This window comes from Ictidomys tridecemlineatus, chromosome 4, assembly GCF_052094955.1.
Source record: "Ictidomys tridecemlineatus isolate mIctTri1 chromosome 4, mIctTri1.hap1, whole genome shotgun sequence".
NCBI classification, from domain to species: domain Eukaryota; kingdom Metazoa; phylum Chordata; class Mammalia; order Rodentia; family Sciuridae; genus Ictidomys; species Ictidomys tridecemlineatus.
Window position 1 is genome coordinate 103,341,799 of NC_135480.1, and position 20,759 is coordinate 103,362,557.

Here is a 20,759-nt window from a genome sequence, read left to right on the forward strand (position 1 = left end):
TTGAGACAATGGAAAAGAATAAACAGTTACCAAATAATAATAGCTACTATTAAGCAGGCCCAAGCTTGAGGAACACTTTGAAGAGTGATTGATACACAATATTGCATTTAATTTCAAAATAACCCAGCGAGGGAAGCATTTACATGTCCATGTTACAGATGAAGACAGAGGCTCACGGAATCACACAGCTCATGCGTGGCCAAGCTCCAAGCCTGAGATCCTGATGCCCTTGCTCTGCACCAGTACTAGAAACTGCTCTCCCAGGGCTAGCAGTGAAAAAGGAAAGGAAATTGGTTTATGGCATGGCAGAGGGCTCAAGATTAGACATAAAGAACTTTCTGACAATGAGGGCTGTTTGGTTGTAGTCAGGGTAATTAGGCTTGTTAGAGCTTTCCCTCCGAGGGCCTTTACATGCAAGATGAATGGATGCTTCTATGCCTGGGTGGTTTAAGGGAAGCACTCTCTGTTCCCAGCACGGGGCTAGCCTGTTTGAACTAACAGCCTCACTGGGGATACAAGATTGCCACACATGAAACCGTTAGATAACAGGAAAAGATAGCACAGGATGTGTGCCCAAAATGGACTGGAAGAAAGCAAGGGTTACAGACAGGCAGAAGCTACTGTGGTTAAAAGCAAAGGCTTTGTGGTCAGGCAGACTCCCTGGCAAACACAGCTGGTTCTGCTACCTGTGTGACCTTGGGTATGTTACTCAACCTCTCTAAGCTTTGGCTTCTTAGTCATTAAAATGAGGCTAAGAATAAAACCTTTTGGGGAGGGGGGGTTGCTAGGAAAATTAAATAAGATGACCCACGTAAAAGATCTGGCACAGAACCTGGACATAAGAGAATTAGTAGTAGCTGTTATAATAATTACTATTATTGTTGGAGTCCAGAGGCAGGAGAGAGCATAGTGGTTTAGAGTTATAGATCAGTTGGTAGTTGAGAAAGTCTTGCTGGGAAACTTGAGTTCTGATCCGAATTTTGAGGACTTACACTAAGTTAAAAGGAAGGAAGAGTGACAGAAGTAGATGGGACTCATGGAATGGAGATTTCATTGTTCACTATCATTCTAAAAGAAAAATTCAACTGGGCACAGTTGTACACACCTATAAATCCCAGCAATTCAGGAGGCTGAGGGAAGAGGATGGCAATTTGAGGCCAGCCTCAGTAACTTAGCAAGGCTCTCAGCATCTTAGTGAGATCCTGTCTCAAAATAAAAACCAAAAAGGACTGGGGATGTAGTTTAGCGGTAAAGTGCCCATGGGTTCAGTCCCCAAAACCAAACAAGAAGAAAGAAAGAAAAGGAAAAAAATGAAGAAAATTCTGTTTTGATCTGTGGTTGAAGTAGAGAAAGAAGTTGATTATGGGCAAGAGGTTGAGGAAGAGGTGAGGTCTTCCACACTTTTTTCCAAAGTAAAGTTTGAATAGAGACAAAGCCTCAGAGACCTAAAAATGAAAGTGGACATCCAGAGTTCTTTGGCTACTTCTCTGGGCTCTTGGGGAGGTCAGGGACCTGGAAACGTGGCTGAGAACAGAGCTGGTGATGGTGGGTGGGATAGGACCTGAAACGGGAAGTTAGAAAATAAGGGTGAGGCCCTTAATGACTGTGTGGCTGACTCAGGAGGGAAGACCTAGCTTTAAGGCAGTGTTGACATCTAGCATCCAGTCAGACGGAGGCCAGTTTTGAGACCCTGAGCATCTCTCATCTTCAGTACTGTCAGCTCAGGGTGGGACTCCCTAGAGGAGCAGTCTGCCTCATCTCCCCAAGGTGAAGATCAAGTGCTAAAGGGCCAGGTGGCTTCCCAGGAAAGATGCTGTGCATTTTAAATCCTTTATGTTTAACCTTCTGTCAAGTGCCAACTGTCACTCTTGATATAATCAAGTATCATATGGGCCCTTGTCAACAATGCTGATTTTCTGTTCTTTTCCCTAGGGTTTCAATCCATAAGTGTAAATACCCAAGAATGGGTTTTTAACAAGCATCCAAGTGATTCTTGAGGTAAGACAAATTTGGAAAACCATGAATTAGGTATAATCTCAAATCCCCTTCAGTCCTAAATTTAGGCAACAGAGTGTAACAGGAAGGGCTCTGCTTTGGAAGTAAGAAGTGGACTCTGGCAGCCCACAGGGCACTGAGTGGGGACACCCTAGGAGGGAAGAAGGCTGCCATCAATATTCCAGAGAAAACAGGGGATCTAGCACAAACAAGTGAAAATGAGTATATGGGAACAATAGGTTCTGAACATCCCCCTGGTGCTCTGCAGGGGGCTGGCAGTACCGCAGCAACCCAATATTCACAGGGGGATACGGAGGTGCAAAGTACATTTAAAACATGCCCAAATGACACAGTTAAGCAGAGACAGCCATTTCCAGATCTTCCCCGGCCAGCTCACTGGTGGGGTGCATGGCAGGGCAGGCATATCTTCTCACGGCTTGTGGGTGAGTTCCTGATGTGAAGCGCCAGTGTCCAGTGTCTCCAGTGACTTGAAATCTAACATTTCCTTGGATGAGCTCCATCTGTTACCTGGAAAGAGCAAGGACTCCGAGGAAGTGGGCTGGACCTAGGAAAGGCCATGAACTGGGGAGATGAGGGAGACTGGACTGAAAAAGAAAGCTGAACAGGGATTCACAAAATATGGGCGTTTTGAGGGTCTCTTCTACTCGGTAGCCTCTCTTTATCTCGCACCTGACCTGAGTCAAGGCTGGGCAAGAATCCCTGCTTCACGCTAGACCTAGGGCAGGAAAAAGGCGGAGTGAGACATGAGGTATGATTTTGCAGACTCTTTTGAGAAACTCGCTGTGTCAGAAAAACTAAAGGACCAAACAAAACCCCTAAAAATCCAAGCCCGATTATTTCATCCACGTGGCACAAGAACGAGCCAAAAAAAAAAAAAAAAAAAGAGGGGCGGGGGAAGAGCCTCCCGTCCCGCCCCTGCTGGGAGGAAGGGATTTGCTGCTAGGGCAGAATCCTGACACAGCCGGGGCGCGGCGGGAGGGACACTGAGCGAGCCCTTTCCCACAAAGCCGCTGGCGGCGGTCCCCTCTCCCCGCCCCCTCCCCCGGGCCGCCGCGGGCCCTTTAAGGGCCGAGAGGTGCGCGGTCTCTTTAAGGCAGGTCCTGGTGGTTTCTGTTTTCTGAAGGAAGTGACGGGGGGTGGGATTGAATGAAAAGTGCAAAACCGAGTCTCGAGCGCTGGAGTCGGGGGCGCGGGAGCCGCGGCGCGGGGCTGGGGGCGGGCGGGGGGCGCCGTCTCGGACTCGAGCCACCGGGCGTGGCTGAGGGCCGTCCACGTGCGTCCGCGCCACGTCGCGGGCGATCTCGCCGCAGGATCCCTTGGAAGAGCGGTCCCAGGCGCCCAGAGCGAGCCCCTAACTTGGGGCCAAGTTTGTCAGCGCCTCTCCCCGCCCCCACGCGGCGCGCCAGGGCCGCGGCGGTCCCCGGGGATGCCCGCCCCGGGTCGCCGTGATGTCCCCACGAAGCTACCCGCGCAGCTGCTGCTGCTGCTGCCGCTACTGCTGCTGCTGGGGTCGCCGCGCGGCGTGGGCGCGGGGGTGGGCGCTCCTGCCGAGCTGCGGGTCCGCGTGCGACTGCCCGACGGCCAGGTGACCGAGGAAAGCCTACAAGCGGACAGCGACGCCGACAGCATCAGCCTGGAGCTGCGCAAGCCGGATGGCACCCTCGTCTCCTTCACCGCTGACTTCAAGAAGGTGAGGTCCCCTCGTTCGCTGGGTGGGACCTGCGAGCCCAGAGCCTCCCCTCGGGGACTCAGGCACACCTGAGTCTGCGGATGGGAAGACCCAGGCCAAGAGGGAAACGTGACTTGTCCAAAGTCAGGCAGGATCTTCCCTATACCCCATTGCCCCGCTCCCCAACGCCCAGACCCGCCCGGTCATTCTCAGTGAACTGCTGCTGCTTCCTCCACCAGCTTCCCAGCCTTTCACCACTTGTCTCTAGGTAGGGGCCCCCCTTCTCGTGCCCTGGCTAGCTGTCCCTCCAGCCTCTCCAGCTCTCCTAGCTGATCCTCCTTCAAAAGTTCCTGTTAACAGCTCCTCCCTGTAATTTCTCTGTGCTCCCAGGAGAGGTAACAGGCATCCTGGGTTCTCCCCATGTTGCTGTGTGGTCTAGAGCAACAGACAATGAGGTGACTGTACAGGGCAATGAGGTGACTTTGAGGGCTCCCAGCTCTGACACTTTGAGATCCCTGAACCACTTCTCCCTGTTTCACTTTCCTGGGAAGAGCTGAGTGCCCCTCCCAAGCCAAGGAGAAGTTCTTCCTCTTTGGCCTGGAAGGCCAGGACACTTGCAGCTGGAGGACCTGGGGAGAGACCCCCAAGTGAGGCCCTTCATTTTGGAAGAGGTGCCACCCTTTACTCTGCCTGGCTGGGGCTGGCCAACCCCAAATTTGGGTCCAGATTGCTTGTAGGGGGTCAGAGATGAGCCCCTACTCAATGTGTGAATGTGTTGTGGAGAGGACCAGAAGGGGTACGTACAGTGGAGGTACTTTGGTATTCATCAGGACATGTACCTGGAAGGGCACTGGGTGACTAACAGTGACCCAGTAGCAGGAAATGGTGTCAAAGAGAGTCTCCTGATCTCCTACCTCCATCCCGTTCCCTAGTAACAAAAAGGCCCTGTGTAGCTCTGTCTCTTGGGGGGGGGGGCACAGAAATGCGGTGGATTAGATGACTGTGCTGCTGTGGAAGCCAGGGCCAGGGCTGACCACCTCTCCCTCCTCCCTCCTAGAGACTGGGAGCTGGCCTAGGACTTTGGGAGCATAGGGGTAGAATTTGGGGAGTTGGCTAAGAATCCAGTGAGATTGCCATGGATAGTAGGCATCAAGAAGATCCAGTGGAAGGTAGAATAGCAGGTAAGGCTCCACTTCTAATCTGTCCCAGGACCACCAAGTTGTCACTGTCATAGGCCTTAGCTGGTGGGGGAGCTGTCACAGATGGGAAAACTAGGTGGTGTATCCTTACTCCTCAGGCCCAAGCTAGATTGGTAGCTCAGATGGAGGTAGGAAAGATGAGTTTTTGTGAGGAGAAATGGAAGTTGATAGGGCCTGAACATCCCTTGTGTCCATTCTGAATTTCAGGGGAATTTTTTCGATGATGTTTTCTCCTTGGAAAACCCGAAGTGGCTGAGTTCATCAGCAGTCAGGAATCAAATTCTCCTTCTAAGCCCTTTGACCTTAGAGGTGAGCCTCAGGCCAGGCTGTATGTCTGGAAGGCCACCCTATTCACTGGCCAAATACTGTGGCTACCCTGGAACCCTGGATACCTGCCCATTTTTGGGACCTCTCCAGTACCCAAGGCTGAGGCTGTGGCCAGGGCTGTGAAAGGCAGGGGCTGGGCTGGCTGCGGTGGGTGGGGTTGTACTTTTACAGCCTCTGGCTACAGCTGGAAGGTTTTTTTATTGCTGGGCCCTGAAGGGAAAGGAGAAGGAGAGCCCAGCTGTAATAGGGGTGGTGGTGGCTGTCTGTGGGGGTGAGGGCCTGGGGCCCGAGACTGAGTATTATGGGAGGCACCTGACTGCCCAGTAAGAGAGTGCATTTGAGCTGATGGCTAGCGACTCATTTTAATCCTCAGAGTGGTTCAAACTTCCAGCCAGGTTTCTGACGTCTGTTTTTCAGGTTAGCCTCTGACCCAGAAGCTGGCTCTTCACACCCGCCCTTGGCATCTCCAATTTCATCAGCAAGGGAGGGATTTGGTAGCGGAAGGCACAAAAGGGAACCAGCTCCAAGGCCCCTCCAACTCCAGGCTTCTCGGTTGGCCTGGGGCAGGGTGGCATTGGGGTGTACAGGAATTAGGAAGGCATAGTCTACCCACCTCCGTCCACGTCTCCATCAGCCAAATCCCGCCCCAGCCCTTTCAGTCCCTTCTGCCGGCTCACTTCTCAAGGTCTCATATCTTATAGTCTTTGGCAGATTTCCACCACAAAGTTCTTTCTAGAAGTAATGATTTTTCCTGTAAGAAAAAGGCCTGGAATTGTGATTTTGTGTTTTGTGTACCAAAGCCACTTTGGGGTGGTTTGGGAAAAGTTCTGAATTCACCGAGGACAGTAATGTTTGCCATCTAATCACCTTTGGGAGAGACAGTCCTGATCTAATGAGACAGGCCTGGTTACCACTCTAGCTGGTTAATCCTGAGCCAGCTCTTCCATCTGTCTGAGCCTTCATTAAGAAATGTAGAAAGCGGTCACTCACAGCCCCCTCTTGGCTATTGGCACCTGAAGAGGGCCCACTTCACTCTTCTGCATCAGAATACTTAGGTGCTCAGGAAGTAGAGAAGCTTTGCTTTGCTAATTGTGGCTCTAAGCATTTAGCCATCATCCTCCCTGCCATCATCACCTTGGGCTCAAAGGGGTCAAATGACTGACCTGAGGTCACAAAAGTCAGTGCCAAGGTCAGAAGGGACTTGAGTCCCTCATCATCACCTTGGAGCTTTTTGGGTCTCGAAAATTGCTGGCCAGTCCCTCTGGTCTGGAGTGACCATCCTTGTCCAAGACGCAGGGCCACAGTAAAAATCCCCCTGTGCTGGACAGAACATAGCCCTGTCCTGCTGATCCCACCCCCCAACCAGCCCCCTCTCTCCAGCTCCTTCCAGCTCCCAGGTTTTGGTTCCAGTAACATCTGACTGTCCTCCACTCTGCCATTGTGGACCTGCCACTGGAACCCAGGCTGGGTTCTCAGATTCCATGATCAGTGTGGAGTGTCATATGGTTGTCATGTGTCACTACAAGCCTTGCCTTAGGCTGACTGAGCCACCAGGCTGACTGAGCCAAAGCTCTGAAAGAATGTCATGCTTTACTCAGAGGCTCCCAGCTTTACTGCACAGTAGAATCACCTGGGGACTTTTGAAAACTTCCCATGCGTAGGTGGCACTCCTTCCTCACGGAATCTGAGGGTGCACTCAGGCAGTGGTATTTTTTAAAGAAATCCAGGTGATTGCAGTGGGCAGCAAAGTCTGGGAACCTCTTGGCCTAGCTGCTGCAGGGAAACAGAGGGCACCTGAAGGAAGAACCAGGTTCGACTGTGAAGTGAAAGTGAGCCTAAATTTAGCCACATATTTGAAACCCAATGCTCTACCCCTAATAACCCTAGGGCTTGGCTTTGGTGCTGGGGCTGGAACCCAGGACCTCAAACCTGCTGAGCATGTGTTCCACTGCTTACCTACATCCACAGCCCCCCCCCCCCATGTGTTGTAGGCAACACATATACTGTAGGCCTAATTCTCTGCCCTGGGTACCTAAACTTTAATTCCTAATATACACTCAACAGGCAATAATAGTCTTCTATATAATCCAGATCCTATATATGTAATTAGACCTGTGTGTTCATAACCATTGGGCATGTCTAATAACAGGCATGTCACCATCCCCAGTCTCTCACCTGGATGCTTGTCTCACAGCTCTCTTGGTCCCCTCACCCCCAGCTCCTGTCCCTGTCCAAGCTCTCATTTGCCTCTGTCCCCTAGTCTGAGTGTCCAAAAGCTGGGGAAAGGATGAGTCATGTTCCAGGCAGCCTGGTTTGGTGCTGGCCGGATGGGGAGGGTGGGGCTGAAAGATATGAAGAAAGTCATGTGTGACTGCATCAGGCGGGTGGGTACATGGGATGGGAAGGAGACACTCTGAAAGTGAGGGAGTAGGGGGTCATGGGGGCCCTTGGGCTGGAGTCTTGGACGGAAGACCCAAATTAGGGAGCCACATAGCACTGGGGATGAGTTCAGCATCACAACGAAGGGACAGGGACCAGGGAAGATTGAAAACTTGTACCCTGCCCTGGGCACTGATGGGAAAGTAGGAGCCAGAGGAAAGAACTGTCCAGGGAGTGTCGGGGTTCCTGTCCTGGGGCTCTTGGTCTGGAGGGCAACCCAGAAAGCCACGAGATATAGTCAGTGGGGATTTGCAAGGTGCACCCAGCCATGGTGCTGCTTGAGCCTGTTTATTCCAAGGGATGTCACATCACAGCAGAGGCTTTGGGGGCTTAGCAACCCCCTACCCTGTGTTAGATCCCCTGTGATTTGGCATGGAGGCATGTGGTAGAAGGGAAGTCTCCCTAGGGATCAGAGGGCAGTAGAAGTGCTTTCAAAGGAGACCCAGAACTTTCTGAAACACAGGGCCTTTTCTCAGGAATTTATGTGAAATCTACAAACAGGCTTGTGTATGTCTGACCCGTCCCTCCTCTGCACCTGAGGAACTCCTCCTTAGATCAGGATCAGCAGTCCTGTCTGGAAGTTCAAGTGTGCTACCTGCACCTTGACCAGCATTTCCCACCCCCAAGGGCTATGTCCCAGCAGGGTACTATGAAAGACCCCAGGACAGCCATGAACATCACCACCTGGAGACAATGGTGTGGGCTGCTGGAGAGACAGTGGGGAGAGAAAGAGGTGGAGTTCTTCCTCTCTGTCCCTAACCTACAGAGGTAGTGCTGAATAAGCTGGGTTAGATGCCTGTTCCCCAGACAGGCAGGCAGAGGGCCCAGCTGGGAGATTGCCCACTTGTCTGCTGTCATCCACTGAGCACTTCTTCAGATAGCACTCACGGCCTGTGTAGGTCCTCAGCACTGCATCGTGAGGCACTGATTGCCTCCAGGGTGCAGATTGCATACTGAGCTCAGCGGTCGCTTTGACAAGATCAAAAAGGTAGTGATCCAGGATTATGACCCAGGGATCCTGTCATCATATCCCAACCTCCTGGACTTTGGTGGCACCCTGAGTGTATCCTTCCAGACAGCTGAAGGACCCTGGGCGGCGGGGGGGAAGGAGGAGGCTGAGAAGATCTAGGTGCACAGGAACAAATATGTAAATTCTCTTCTATATGGACTTGGGCTAGGCCCCTGCTCCCCAAGTTCATTATGCCCAGTGGATAGGGTATGGAGTCTTTGGCAGTGTATAGGACCCTTCCTTCCCTGGATGACCTCTAGGGAGGGAGTGATGGGGCAATGCTTTTAAAAAATATGTCACAGATACTTATTGATCACTCACTGTGTACATTTTACTGCCGTTTACCAACTGTGTGACTTCACAAGTCTCTTAACCTCTCTGAGCCCCAGACTCCTTGCCTGCAGCCAGGGACAACAGTGTGATGCTCAAGGCTGCCAGAAGTGTCTTACAGGACCTTTGCAGAGCAGAGGCTGGCATAGGTGCCTGAGGAGTGCAGTGCAGGGCCAGGCAGCTGAGCAGGCCCCTCCTCACAGCTCTCCTTCCTCAGACATTAAGCATAAGCCACCTCTTTTTCCGTTTCAGGGACCAAAGCATCATGAGGAGCTTCTGTTCTTTAAGTTGACAAGTGTTTAAGCACCTGCCATTGGGGATTCAGATAAAGAGCAGAGAACAAGGGAGGCTTCGGGTCTGGACTCTAAGTGAGGAAAGTGTGGAGCCCCATCTCAGGAGCCCTGAGTCAGCAGGACAGTGGGGCACACTTGATCCACATAAAGCCTCACATTGTTCCCTGGGGCACTCAGGATAGTGGTGACCTTTGGGATTTGGCTGACAGAGCATGAGGGGCTTTGGGGCGGGCTGTGGCTAGTGGTTGCACTAATACCCAGTAACAAGAATCCCCTGTCGGGGCCTGCCCCTGAGGTGCAGCTTCTCTCAACCCTTAGTCCCTGAGCACTGGTCTGGATTGGGGTTGAGCACATCTGCCCCAATTCCCATGAGAGAGCTTGGCCAGGGCAACCAGGGTGTTCCTGTGTCTGCCATGAGGCAGCCACACGGGGCTGGAAGGACCCTGGCTGTCTCTCCAAGCCAGTCTCTTCCTCTCTCTCCCCTCCCCAGCCCAGTGAAACTGGCTCCTCTCTAGCCACGAAGCAGCCCCAGCCAGGAGCAAAGGAATAAATATTTAGATTGGCTCAGTCTGGGCCTCAGAATCACGCGCTCTGGTGATGATGGGAAGGAGACCAGGATGACAGAGGACCCTCCCAGGAGACAGCAAGCACCAGATGTCCAGGAGTAAGGGGATTGGGAGGGGACAAGCTGCTTCCCTTGGGCCCCAGAGCAATGGCCCCTGCCCTGGGCTGTCACTGTGTGCAGTCGTGGGCGGGGAGGGGACATGGGGAAAGGCATTTCTGATGCCCCTGTCCCCTTAGTTTCTCTCTGCCCTGGTGGCAGGATGGCTGCAGAGTCTGAAACCAGGAATCTTGCCACCCACTGCCCAGAAGTTAGGAGCTGGTGACAGGGAGGCAGCTGGGAGTGTCAGAACAAAGGGCTGGAGAGGGTAAGGAGAGGCTGATGGGCTGGAGCTGGTCGAGTGTGGGGTGAGCACGTGTGGCAGGGTGCCGGGAGCTGACAGGCTGTAGGGGAGACAGGGTGTGTGGGAGCTGGAACTGGAGATGCTGGCTTGAGATCTAGGGGATTCAGACAGGGAGGAGGGTGTTGGAGACTGAGGAAATGTGTGACCTGAGCCCAGAGGGGGTGGGAGAGACTGTCTCTGCAAGAAAGGGGTGAGGTGGCATCTTAGAAGAGACTGAGGAAGACAGGAGCCAGGTGAGCACCTGCATAGGAGGGAGAGCAGGAGCCACCGGGTGGGGTGGAAGTGGCTATGAGGGACAGAGAGAGATAGGACTAGCAAGTCTATGTGAAAGACAAAAGATGTATGTGGCCCATGAGTGGGAGGGAACAGGTGAGAGTCTAGTGTGGGTTGCGATTAGACTTGCCTATGCATAACATAAAATTCCAAATAACAGTGTTTGAAGCAAAAAAAAAAATGTGTTCCCCTCGTTCCAGTCTCATCTCAGTCTGGAAGACAGCTGTGGGGGCACATGTGCCCGGGCTCCCTCTGCAGTACTGCTTTCCCTCCCTCCAGGAAGCTTTCCCTGGGCCTCTTGCCAGGGAGGTGGCATTGAGGACCTTGCACTGGGTATCTGTGTCCTAAGTGCTTTTCTAGGACAGCTCTGTGCCATCTCTTACATGTTCACCTGGAACCCCAGCACAGCTAAGCCAAAGCAGCCTTCTCTTGGGGACACTGTATCCTGCCAAAGAGATGGCAGGACAGGAAGAGGACAGAGAGAAATGGAGTATCCAGAAAGTTAGCTATGCAGGGAGCTTGCGAGTGTGAAGGTCACTGGACTGAGAATCGGAAGGCCTGGACTTCTGGTTCTGGCTCTGTGGCTATGTGACTTGTGAAGGTCACTTTCCCTACTGGAACCTCACTGGGCCATAAAGTAGATGATCCCCTAAACCTTCTGGAAACCAAAATAGCAGCTGTAGGACTACCAGCCTGTAGGAGCTCAGCTGTAGGCAAGGCCAATAAGAGATGGTCTGAGGGGGTTGACAGCTCTAGGGAATCTATTTGCTCACCCAGCCATCAAGTGTGTGGAGCCCAGCTGTGTGCCAGACCCTGAGGCTACTGCATAAATAAGATGGAGCCATTACACTTGAGCCAGGGTCAGATCACAGAGGAACTGGATCACTTGTTGCCTGGGCCGAAGATATAGAATGAGGACAGGGCCCACTGCAAACAAAATACTGCAGCCTCAAGAAGCTGGGTCTGGAAGGGAAGACAGGTAAGGAGGACAGTCCACACACCAGGATTGGGGCCAGGGGTGGCTCTGCTGGAGTCTCGTGTGGGCAGGAATAGGAAGAAGCCTGAGCAGGTGATGCATGTGACTGGGGCTAAAGGAGGGTGGATAGATGGGAACAGGGCAACCCAGCAGAGGAATCACTCATGGGAAGGCCCAAGGGGTCCCATGGTGCAGCTCCTGCGAACTGCAATCTCTTCACTTCAGTGTGGGGCTATGCAAGAGTTGCTGTGGGTGGGAACCTGGGGTGCCTGCCTCTGGGGGTATGCTTATGTTGAGAACAAAGGGAGCTTTAAAGGGCGTTGGGCAGCTCAGGTGACAGTAGAGGAATGATTGAGGGGGGGACTGTTAGGAGACCCTCACACCTTCCTTACTTCTCTAAATATCCCCTTCTTTACTGAAAGGTTCTCCCTCCACCCCAGCCTCATCCTTTGCCTCCATAGCACTCAAATATCAGCCTTTCCTGGGAGTCCCCTAAAGATAGGGGCCTTCTTAGCTTTGGCTATTTCCCTGCCCAGCCTTGTGCTTGTGAAAGTCCTGCCCCAAGTCATGTTAGTGACTTTCCATTAATCTGCTGGTTACTTGCAAGCCACAGAGGACTCCTGACTTGTCTGGGCCTCCAGTGCATCTGTAGGAGAGAGCTCTTCATTACTTTATAGGCTGGGAGTCGGTTTCAGTGGGAGCGAGGCAAGCAAAGTGAGGGCTTGCAGCCACAAGACAGCCCAGCCCACTGTGACCCGAGAACTTTCACTCATCTCTCCCTTATAGCAATCCTTCAAGGTAGATACTTTCGATCACTTTCCAGGTGTGGAAACTGTGGTACAGAGAGCCTAAGCAAGTTCCCCTAAGGATATGTCGCTAATGGTGGCAAGGCCAGGATCTGGGATCTTTGCACTACTGTGATGTCCTGGAACCTACCAACTCCTTATTACAACTACAGACACTTCAGCAAACATGGTCTCTGGGGCACACCTGCCACACCCTCCACATGCCCAGGTTCTGGCCCTGGTTGCTGTATGTTCCCATGTTTTCCTGATGGGCTAGAGGTTCCTGGTTACTCAGGGGAGAAGGAGCCTTGTGGAGCCCTTCTGTCCTGGAAATCCAGCCTGCATTCTGAGCCTGAGGTACCTGCCTCCAGCGCCTGCCATGGGCTCCCACCCATGTTATGCCATCTGCCATGGGCTGTAGACCCTGGGTGAATCATCCTAGGGGACTCCTGAGAGACAAGAAAGGCCAAAATTTCCATCTGGCCAGATGTTCTTTAAGCTGGGGGACTTCTTTACCCTATCCTTCTATCTGTTCTGGAGAAAAGAGCCCTGGAACTTTTTTAGTGAGTCAGATGTAGGGAGTAGGTGGAAGGGACACAGGTCACGATAATGGAGCCCTGTAACCTAAGAGTCAGATCCAGAGACTAGGGCTGCCCACTTCCTCCCAGAGGCTGCAAGGGAATGTGGTTTTCAGGAGAAAGAACTAGAAAAACCAGAGAATTCAGAGTATAGAGGTCTTGAATAGGGCAGGCAGGTTGGTTAGAAGGATATTCCTGCCTCATTCCTTCTTATTTGCATGATTTGTTCATCACTTAGTGTGAGCAGGAGCTGCTCCAGTACAGAAAGCTTAAGCAGGTATATGAAGACTTATGCACTCCTGCCAGATGGGCATGATGGGAAGAAGGAACCAAGTTCTAATCCTGCCTCTGCCACTCTAGCTGAGGGACCACCAACAGACCTCGCCTCCTCTGAACATCAGAGTGATTAGCTTCATTGATCTAGGAGGCAAGTGTGCATTGTGATTAAGAGAGCTCAGGCTTTGGATTCAGACTAGATTGCCTGGGTGAAAGTCCTGGCTACCTTTACTCACAGCCTGTGACCTTGATCAAGTTACCCAGTCCAAACTTGGTAATAGAGTTCTATTGTGCAAGGATTTTGATCCTGCTTGATCCATAATAATTATTTCTCCCTTCCAGTTATAGACTTCAGTAACTCTTTGTCCTACAGAGAGAGAGAGAGAGAGAGAGAGAGGAAATCATCTTTCTCAATCCCCCCCCACGTTAGGTTCTCATTTTTGTAGCATTATGTTGTTGTCATTGCTATGATTATTTAATATAGACACAGGGAGAAAGTTCAAGCAAATTTCTTTCACCCCCTTTGCTCCAAAAATTCAAACGCATTCTCCTGCTAGTGATGGGCAAGTGATGTCACCAAGCAATGAGACCCCTTAGCAGTCCTCAGACCACAGGGTAGTGCACATACAATGGAGAAGACATGAACATCCAGACAGGGTTTGTTTTAAAGGGTCATAGGTGAAAATACCAGGGAGGTGGATTTTTGGATCCTGCCTGGGGGATCCAGTCAGGGACATCTGCCTGACTCATTTCTGGCAGGGGAAGTCTGGTGTCAAGTCTCACCTGGCAGGAATTGAACCCAGAGTGGAATATGCCACCCGTGTCCTCACCGCCAGTGTCCCCTCAGCCAACCCGAGTGAATGAAAGATCAGATGACCCAGGCTGGCAGGAAAAGGAGATGCCAGCATTGTGACCCAAGAAGGGATTTCCTGTCAAGGGGAAGTAGAGCTCTGATTCACCATCTCCACAAGTCTCTGGGATCATAAGGAACCTGATGGGACTTTCCTCAGTTTCCCTTTCCGGAAAATCAACCTATATGCTCGCACACCCCATTGTTCCAGAAATCATTTACAGCTAAAGGAAGTAAAAGCAACCCCTGCAGAATTACAGGGTGGCAGAAGCACACAGGGATTTCGGAGATCTTAGGCAGCCATTTGTTGCAGAGGATCTGCAGCCTTTACCAGTCACTGCAGCGGTGACAGTAACCACAGCTAACACATGCTGAGCGCTTACTGCTTCCAGGTGACAACCTATCAGGCAAATGTGTTCTTCCTGTTTCACAAGTGAAGCTTAGAGAAATTGGGGGTAACCTAGGGTACCAGCTAATACAATGCAGCTTTGGGGTGAAATGTGGGCCCCTGCTGTCTGCATCCAGGAGAACACTTGGTCTCTGATCTCAAAAACCCTTATACTCTAGCAGAGGTATATTAAGCACTGAATGAATTGGGCTCTCTCAGCAGGAGATGCCCCAGGCACAAGCATTGAAAGATGAATGACTGCCCAAGGCTGTATGTAAGTGCCTGTGCAGAGGTGGGGGGGGGTGGGGGGGGTTCTCAGCCAACAGTCCTGGAAGCCAGGGTGTGTCCATGGCAGGAAGGGTCTTGACAGACACAAACCACTTTTACTGGGACTTGCTAACTTCACACTGGGAGCAGAATTAACCGAGGCACAGAGTCGTTAAGAACTATGGGAGGATGGGAGTAAGGGGTGCAGGTGGGTGGAGCAGAGGGTTCCAGCCACAGCCAGATTGGAAAGGGACCTTTTTCCCTCTGCTCCCTTCTAGGCTCCCCCATTCACTCGGTGAGTCAGTAACAGGAAGGAGCTCTTGGCCTGCTGATCATGCCATTAGTACCCCCTAGGGAAAGGGGAAGTGGGGAGGGAAAGGTGAGCCATCCCAGCTCCCCCTGACCGGAAGGGAAGGCAGCAACAGCTGCAGCCTGCCCTTGACACAACCCTGTCCCCACTAGCCCTAAAATGAGAGGTGGGTGGCCAGGAGCCTGGCTAATCAGAAGCACCAGGGCCATCTGGAGAACTGTCCTCAAGTCTGCTGAATAAGGTCAGAGAGAAGCTCTGGAATCTGACTTGTGAAAGCGCAGTCCCTCCCTGTGATGCCCTGGTCAGGTGGTGGCAGCTGCTCCACCCAGTGGAAGCCTCAGCCCTGAACAAACCAGATGCCAAAAAGAGGTGCTATTGGGCTGGGGATGTAGCTCAGTGGTAGAGAACTTCCCTTGCGTACAAGGCCCTGGGTTTGATCCTCAGCACTGCAAAAAAGAAAACAGACAAAAAAAAAAAAAAAAAGAGGTACTATCTTCAAGGTGAAGCTCCATACTGTCAAAGGGTTCTTTGGTTTTGGGGGTTTGGTTTTTGGGGTTTTTTTTTTTTTTTTTTTGGTACTAGGGATTGAACCCAGGGACACTTAACCACTGAGCCACATCCCCGCCCTTTTTTATATTTTGTTTAGAGACAAGGTCTCACTAAGTTGCTGAGGTTGGCTTTGAGTTTGCACTCCTCCTGCCTCAGCCTCTTGAGCCTCTGGGGTTATAGGTGTGCACTAACAGGCCTGGCTAAAGGATTCTTTCTGATGGGTTCACTTTGTCAATTTCCCAGAAAGCTTTGGAACCTTTGGATGGGGGTCTTTCTTTTAAGTCATGAGATTAAATGGGAAAGGTGAAGTCCTAAGGCAGAAGAGGAAGGTGTCTGTTGTGGGTATCCAGGTGCCCTTTTCTCCAGGGCTTGAGCTGGAATGGAAGGCTGGAATGGATTCCCCTTCTCTCCATCTGGTGTCCCATCCTCCTGCTCTTCCCTTCAGGATGTGAAGATCTTCCGGGCCCTGATCCTGGGGGAGCTGGAAAAGGGGCAGAGTCAATTCCAGGCCCTCTGTTTTGTCACCCGACTGCACCACAATGAGATCATCCCCAGTGAGGCCATGGCCAAGCTACGGCAGGTGAGTATCCACCTGGACTGCCCTGGCCAGTTGCTGACCCAGAACCCCCATGTTTTTAGAGACAGGGTCTCAGTAAGTTGCTTAGGGCCTCACTAAGTTGGTGAAGCTGGCTATGAACTTGGGATCCTCCTGCCTCAGCCTCCAGACCCAATGCAATTACAGGTTTGTATCACCATACCCATAAGCTGGTGACATTGGACACATTACCTTACCCTCAGAGCCTCAATTTTCTTATTAAGGGAATGAGTTATAAGAGAGAATGTAGTGAGAAAATACATGTGCTCAGCATGACCTTCACAGCCCTACAACCTGCTGACCTGCTGCTGGTCCCCTAGACCCCAGTCCTCTGGTGGCTTCATCTATTCTGCCTGGCCTACAAACAGGCCTGCCCCATGAACTCCTCCCTTCCCTTTCACCTGCCCTTCCCAGAGAGACTCAGCTCCCTGGGTGTGGTTAGCACATGACAAGGGCTGGGGTGTAGCTTAGTAGCAGAGGGGTACAAGGCCCTGGGTTCCATCCCTAGCACTGCAAAAAAAAAAAAAAAAAAAAAAAAACCTGACCTGAGAGGTCATTTACCCTGGGACAACTACTAGCCTGGCCTGCCCACCTCCACCTCCCAGGAGCGCCGCAGAATAGGCCATCAGGCTCCAGCGGTCAGCTGGAGAGCAGTTCATTCTGGATAGAAGCTGCAAGACCTCACTGCCCTCTGCAGTTCCAGGGGTGGGGCTGGGTGCCCCTTGACTGCCAGCCGGGGCTCTCAGGGATCATGGGAGATCTGGGCAGGGAGCACTCCAAGGCCAGGTAGGAGTGGCTCCTGTTCTCTTCACACAGAAAAACCCACGGGCAGTGAGGCAGGCTGAGGAGATGCGGGGCCTGGAACAGCTGCACATGGACATCGCTGTGAACTTTAGCCAGGGCGGCCTGCTGAGTCCCCATCTTCACAACGTATGCGCTGAGGCCGCAGATGCCATTTACACCCGCCAGGAGGATGTCCGGTTCTGGCTGGAACAAGGTCAGTTAGTTGCTGGGCCCTGTCTGTAGCACGGCAGAGAGAAGGGGGTGGAGGGACATCACAGATGGCCAAAGGGGCACCTCACTGAGGGGCTCCTTCATTTGTTCAGGAGATGTTTATTGAGCACCTGCAGAGATGAGTCAACCTGGGGTCAGAGACGCCTGATTCCTGTTCCTAGGAGCTTCCTGGGCAGGGCTGGCGGAGGGGGCTAGATTGACAAAGCTTTAAGTCTGGCAGAGTGCATAATAATGAACCCGGGCATTCAAGGGTGGAACCTCTAAGCCATGCTGTGATCAGTCCAGGAAGGCTTCCTAGAGAAGTGGTGTCTGTGTAGCTGTCAGTAAGGGTCATCCAGATGAAAGGGACTCATTCCAGGAGGGACAAGGGACTGCCAGACCCTTCAGAGGGAGATTCTCCGACTCTCCCCCATATCCCTGCCCTTGGGACACAGACCTTCTGTCATGAGAGGGGATCACAGGCACCCATTCTTCCCTGCCTGCCTCTGCTGCTGCCTCCCAGAAATCAGTTTTGCACCATCCCCGGTGCCAGTGTCTCCCTCATGATTCTTGATACCTCTCCCCATGATCCCTGGGACCTGCCCACCGCCCTGTGCTGTCCCTATGTGAATTCAACACTGGCCCAGCTCTCTGTGCCCTTCCTAGGACTGCCCACAGGTCCTCTATGTGGGAGGAACAGGAAAACATCACTATTCCAGCTCCTGGCCCCTGATCTCTCCACCCAGCCTCCTGAGCCTAAAGAAATGCGTGCTGTTCCCTGGGCGGGACTGGATTGAGAGATGCTCATAGGGCTAGCCATGCCTGGCTCACCACTTCCCCATGTGCTGTGCCCCAAACTAAGGTATAAGCCTGACACTAATACCCCACAGAAGCTGGTCCCTCTCACAGTCACTGAGCAGAGCCTGGCCCAGTCCCTGCCTTCTATGGGCAAGTTTGGGCTGTCCCCTCCCTGATTAGCCCTACTCAAGACACCATCTTGATTTCCTCCCCAGTCTCCCCAACACCTCTGTTTTGGCACACTCCAGTACAGTGGTGTTTTAAAGCCAAGTACAAATTTGAAGTCAGACAGACCTGACTCTCTCTTTCCCTTTTATTTATTTATTTATTTTTTGGTACCAGGAATTGGAGCCACATCCCCAGTCCTTTTTAATATTTTACTGGAGATAGGGTCTCGATAAATTGCTGAGGCTGACTTTGAACTTGCAATCCTCCTGCCTCAGCCTCTTGAACCACTGGAATTACAGGCATGTGCCTGGCTCTGCCCCAGTTTTCTAATCTGTGAGACGGGTGACAATGCTTAGCTCATGGGTGAAGGAAAGAGGTACTGAATGTAGAATCCCTGACACATAGTTGGGACTCAATAGATGAAGGTGATTGTGACTCAGTGCCTCCCACTTACCTCCATATACCCAAAGGAGCTTGGGAAGGGGGTAACTAAAGAGGCTGGGAGGGGGCTGCAGCCTGCAGCTAGGATACCCCCTCCCTTTCTCATCTTTGCCTTTCTCCCCAGGTGTGGACAGCTCTGTCTTCGAGGCTCTACCCAAGGCATCTGAGCAGATGGAACTGCCTCGCTGCAGGCAGGTGGGGGACCGTGAGAAGCCCTGCACCTGCCGCTATGGCCTGAGCCTGGCCTGGTACCCCTGCATGCTCAAGTACTGCCACAGCCGTGAGCGGCCCGCGCCCTACAAGTGTGGCATCCGAAGCTGCCAGAAGAACTATAACTTTGACTTCTATGTGCCCCAGAGGCAACTGTGTCTCTGGGATGAGGACCCCTAGCAGGGCTGCTCTGGGCCCTGCCACCAGAGGAGGTGGCCACCCTACCTAAGGCCTTAAGTTCCCTTCCCCCACTCTGGCCCTGAAGCCTCGGCCTGCCTGCCTCTTGCATGACTGTGAAAGGGGTGGGACAGCAGGGTCATTCATGAAGGCAGCCCCCTCCCACCCTGTGCCTTCCTTGGGGGCAGGGAGAGACAAAGCTAGTTCTCCACACTTGCCCCCTTCCCCTCCTCATCTCCCCTGAAGTGTTCACTTTCAAGCAACCAAAATGTGACAGCCTAGAATTCAGCTCTTCAAAGGTTTAGATCCTAAAAGGAGTCTCTGCCTATTAACCCATCTCCCCACTCATGACTAGAAGGAGCTGGCCTTGCCACACCTTCCTATTCCCCACCAATGAAAGGATCTGCACCTCCAGAATCCCATGCATTCTTCTTTCTCACAAGGCCAGGCCGGGTGTGGGGCTGAGCAGACGCCTACCACCCCTGACACTGACCACATGTGCCTTTCCCCAGACCTGGACTTTGCCCCTGGAGCGGGCAACCCCTCTTCCTCCCTCTAAACAGAAATATTTTTGTAAGGTTCTGGAGCAGGGAGGGAGTATGAAGTACAAGGAAAACTTGAATTCCAGATTTTTAATACAAAGTATTTATCATTTGTACCATAAATAAAAGTTTTAAATTTTTACTTGACACACTAGACCCAGAGATCAAAGAGAAATTTTATCCACTACTGCCACCTGGTGTCAGAAGTGTCCTCCTATATGATCAGTGACCCATCTGGGGACAGCACCTTCTAAAGTACCCATTGTGTGCTCTATCACTTGGGAAAGGGATAGGTGTGAGGGAGGGTGGTATCAGGGAAGGATAGAATAAAACTTGTGCACTCAAGAGATTGAGAGACAAGGGGTTGAGGTCTGGCTTAGTAGTAATACATTTGCCTAGTATGTGCCAGGCCTTAAGTTCCACCCCCAGCATTGGGAAGAAAAAAAAAAAAATGAGACTTTGAAACAAGCCATCCAGCATTCAAATTAAGGGAACCAACCTAAGTGCTCTTCAACAGATGAAGAGATGTCCCCAAATGGATAGAAACTACAAGACCTGACTGCTCTCTGCAGTTACTACACAAGGCCTTGCTACATATTTGCTGTGCAATCTTGGGTCAAGTTACTTTACTCTCTGTGCCTCAGTTATAACATAATCCTAATTTGTAAGATTTAAAGTGACTTCATAACACGTCAAGTGCCTATCACTCAGTAAGTGTCCTTAGCCTTTGTTATTAATGTGGCTACTATTGGTGAAAAGATCAGACATTGCCTCACCCATGAACCTGAGACCACCAAAGCAGACATGGAAGGCTCTTCACTTCCCCAGCATCTTCCAGTATAAAAAGAAAGTGCTGGGCCGGTGCTGGCAGCCAGAAGGAGGGATGTATAGGCTGTTTGAGTGTAGAAGGCTTCTTGGAAGAGATGGATATAGGTTGAGGCTGAAAGATGACAACAGTTTGGCCAAGTTGAGGCAAGAGGGTTTCACTGGTCCTACAGGGGACCCAGCTCCTTAGAAGGGAGCTTGTAGGGTACCCATCCTTCCTTCAAGGTCTTGGGGAGGAAGCAGGGTTCGTGGAGCTTTCCCCTCTACCTGCTCCTGCGTCTCTAGAACAGGCTTTGTGCAGAAGAGTGTTGCTGTGGGGGCCAAGCTGTCCTGGCTGTGGTCAGGCGGAGTGTCCATGGAGGTAGCCTTGGGGGGACATGCTGCCTTCTAAGCATTCAAGGACCTGCTGCAACCTCCCCAGGGATTGAAGGAGGGAGATGCACACTGCATTTTTTTCCTTCCTCCTTCTGCCCAACCTGAGACCTCAGTCTTGAGCCCCAACCATGCTCAA

At 52.0% G+C, this 20,759-nt stretch overlaps 1 protein-coding gene and 1 long non-coding RNA gene across 2 annotated transcripts; one reads left to right on the forward strand and one right to left on the reverse strand.

Moving 5' to 3' along the window:
* Positions 1 to 88: 88 nt before the first annotated feature.
* On the reverse strand, positions 89 to 2,945 carry LOC144377210 (uncharacterized). Its single transcript, XR_013437953.1, has 2 exons — positions 2,393 to 2,945; positions 89 to 266 (listed from the first exon to the last, which is right to left on the reverse strand). It is a non-coding gene; the product is annotated as an uncharacterized LOC144377210 (long non-coding RNA).
* A 497-nt stretch (positions 2,946 to 3,442) lies between these two features.
* Positions 3,443 to 19,195, forward strand: Oaf (out at first homolog). The gene is made up of 4 exons (XM_005328418.4): positions 3,443 to 3,706; positions 15,945 to 16,079; positions 16,911 to 17,091; positions 18,619 to 19,195. Exons 1-4 carry the CDS (start codon positions 3,443 to 3,445, stop codon positions 18,882 to 18,884), a joined length of 846 nt encoding a protein of 281 aa, XP_005328475.2. The 3' UTR covers positions 18,885 to 19,195.
* Positions 19,196 to 20,759: the final 1,564 nt, after the last annotated feature.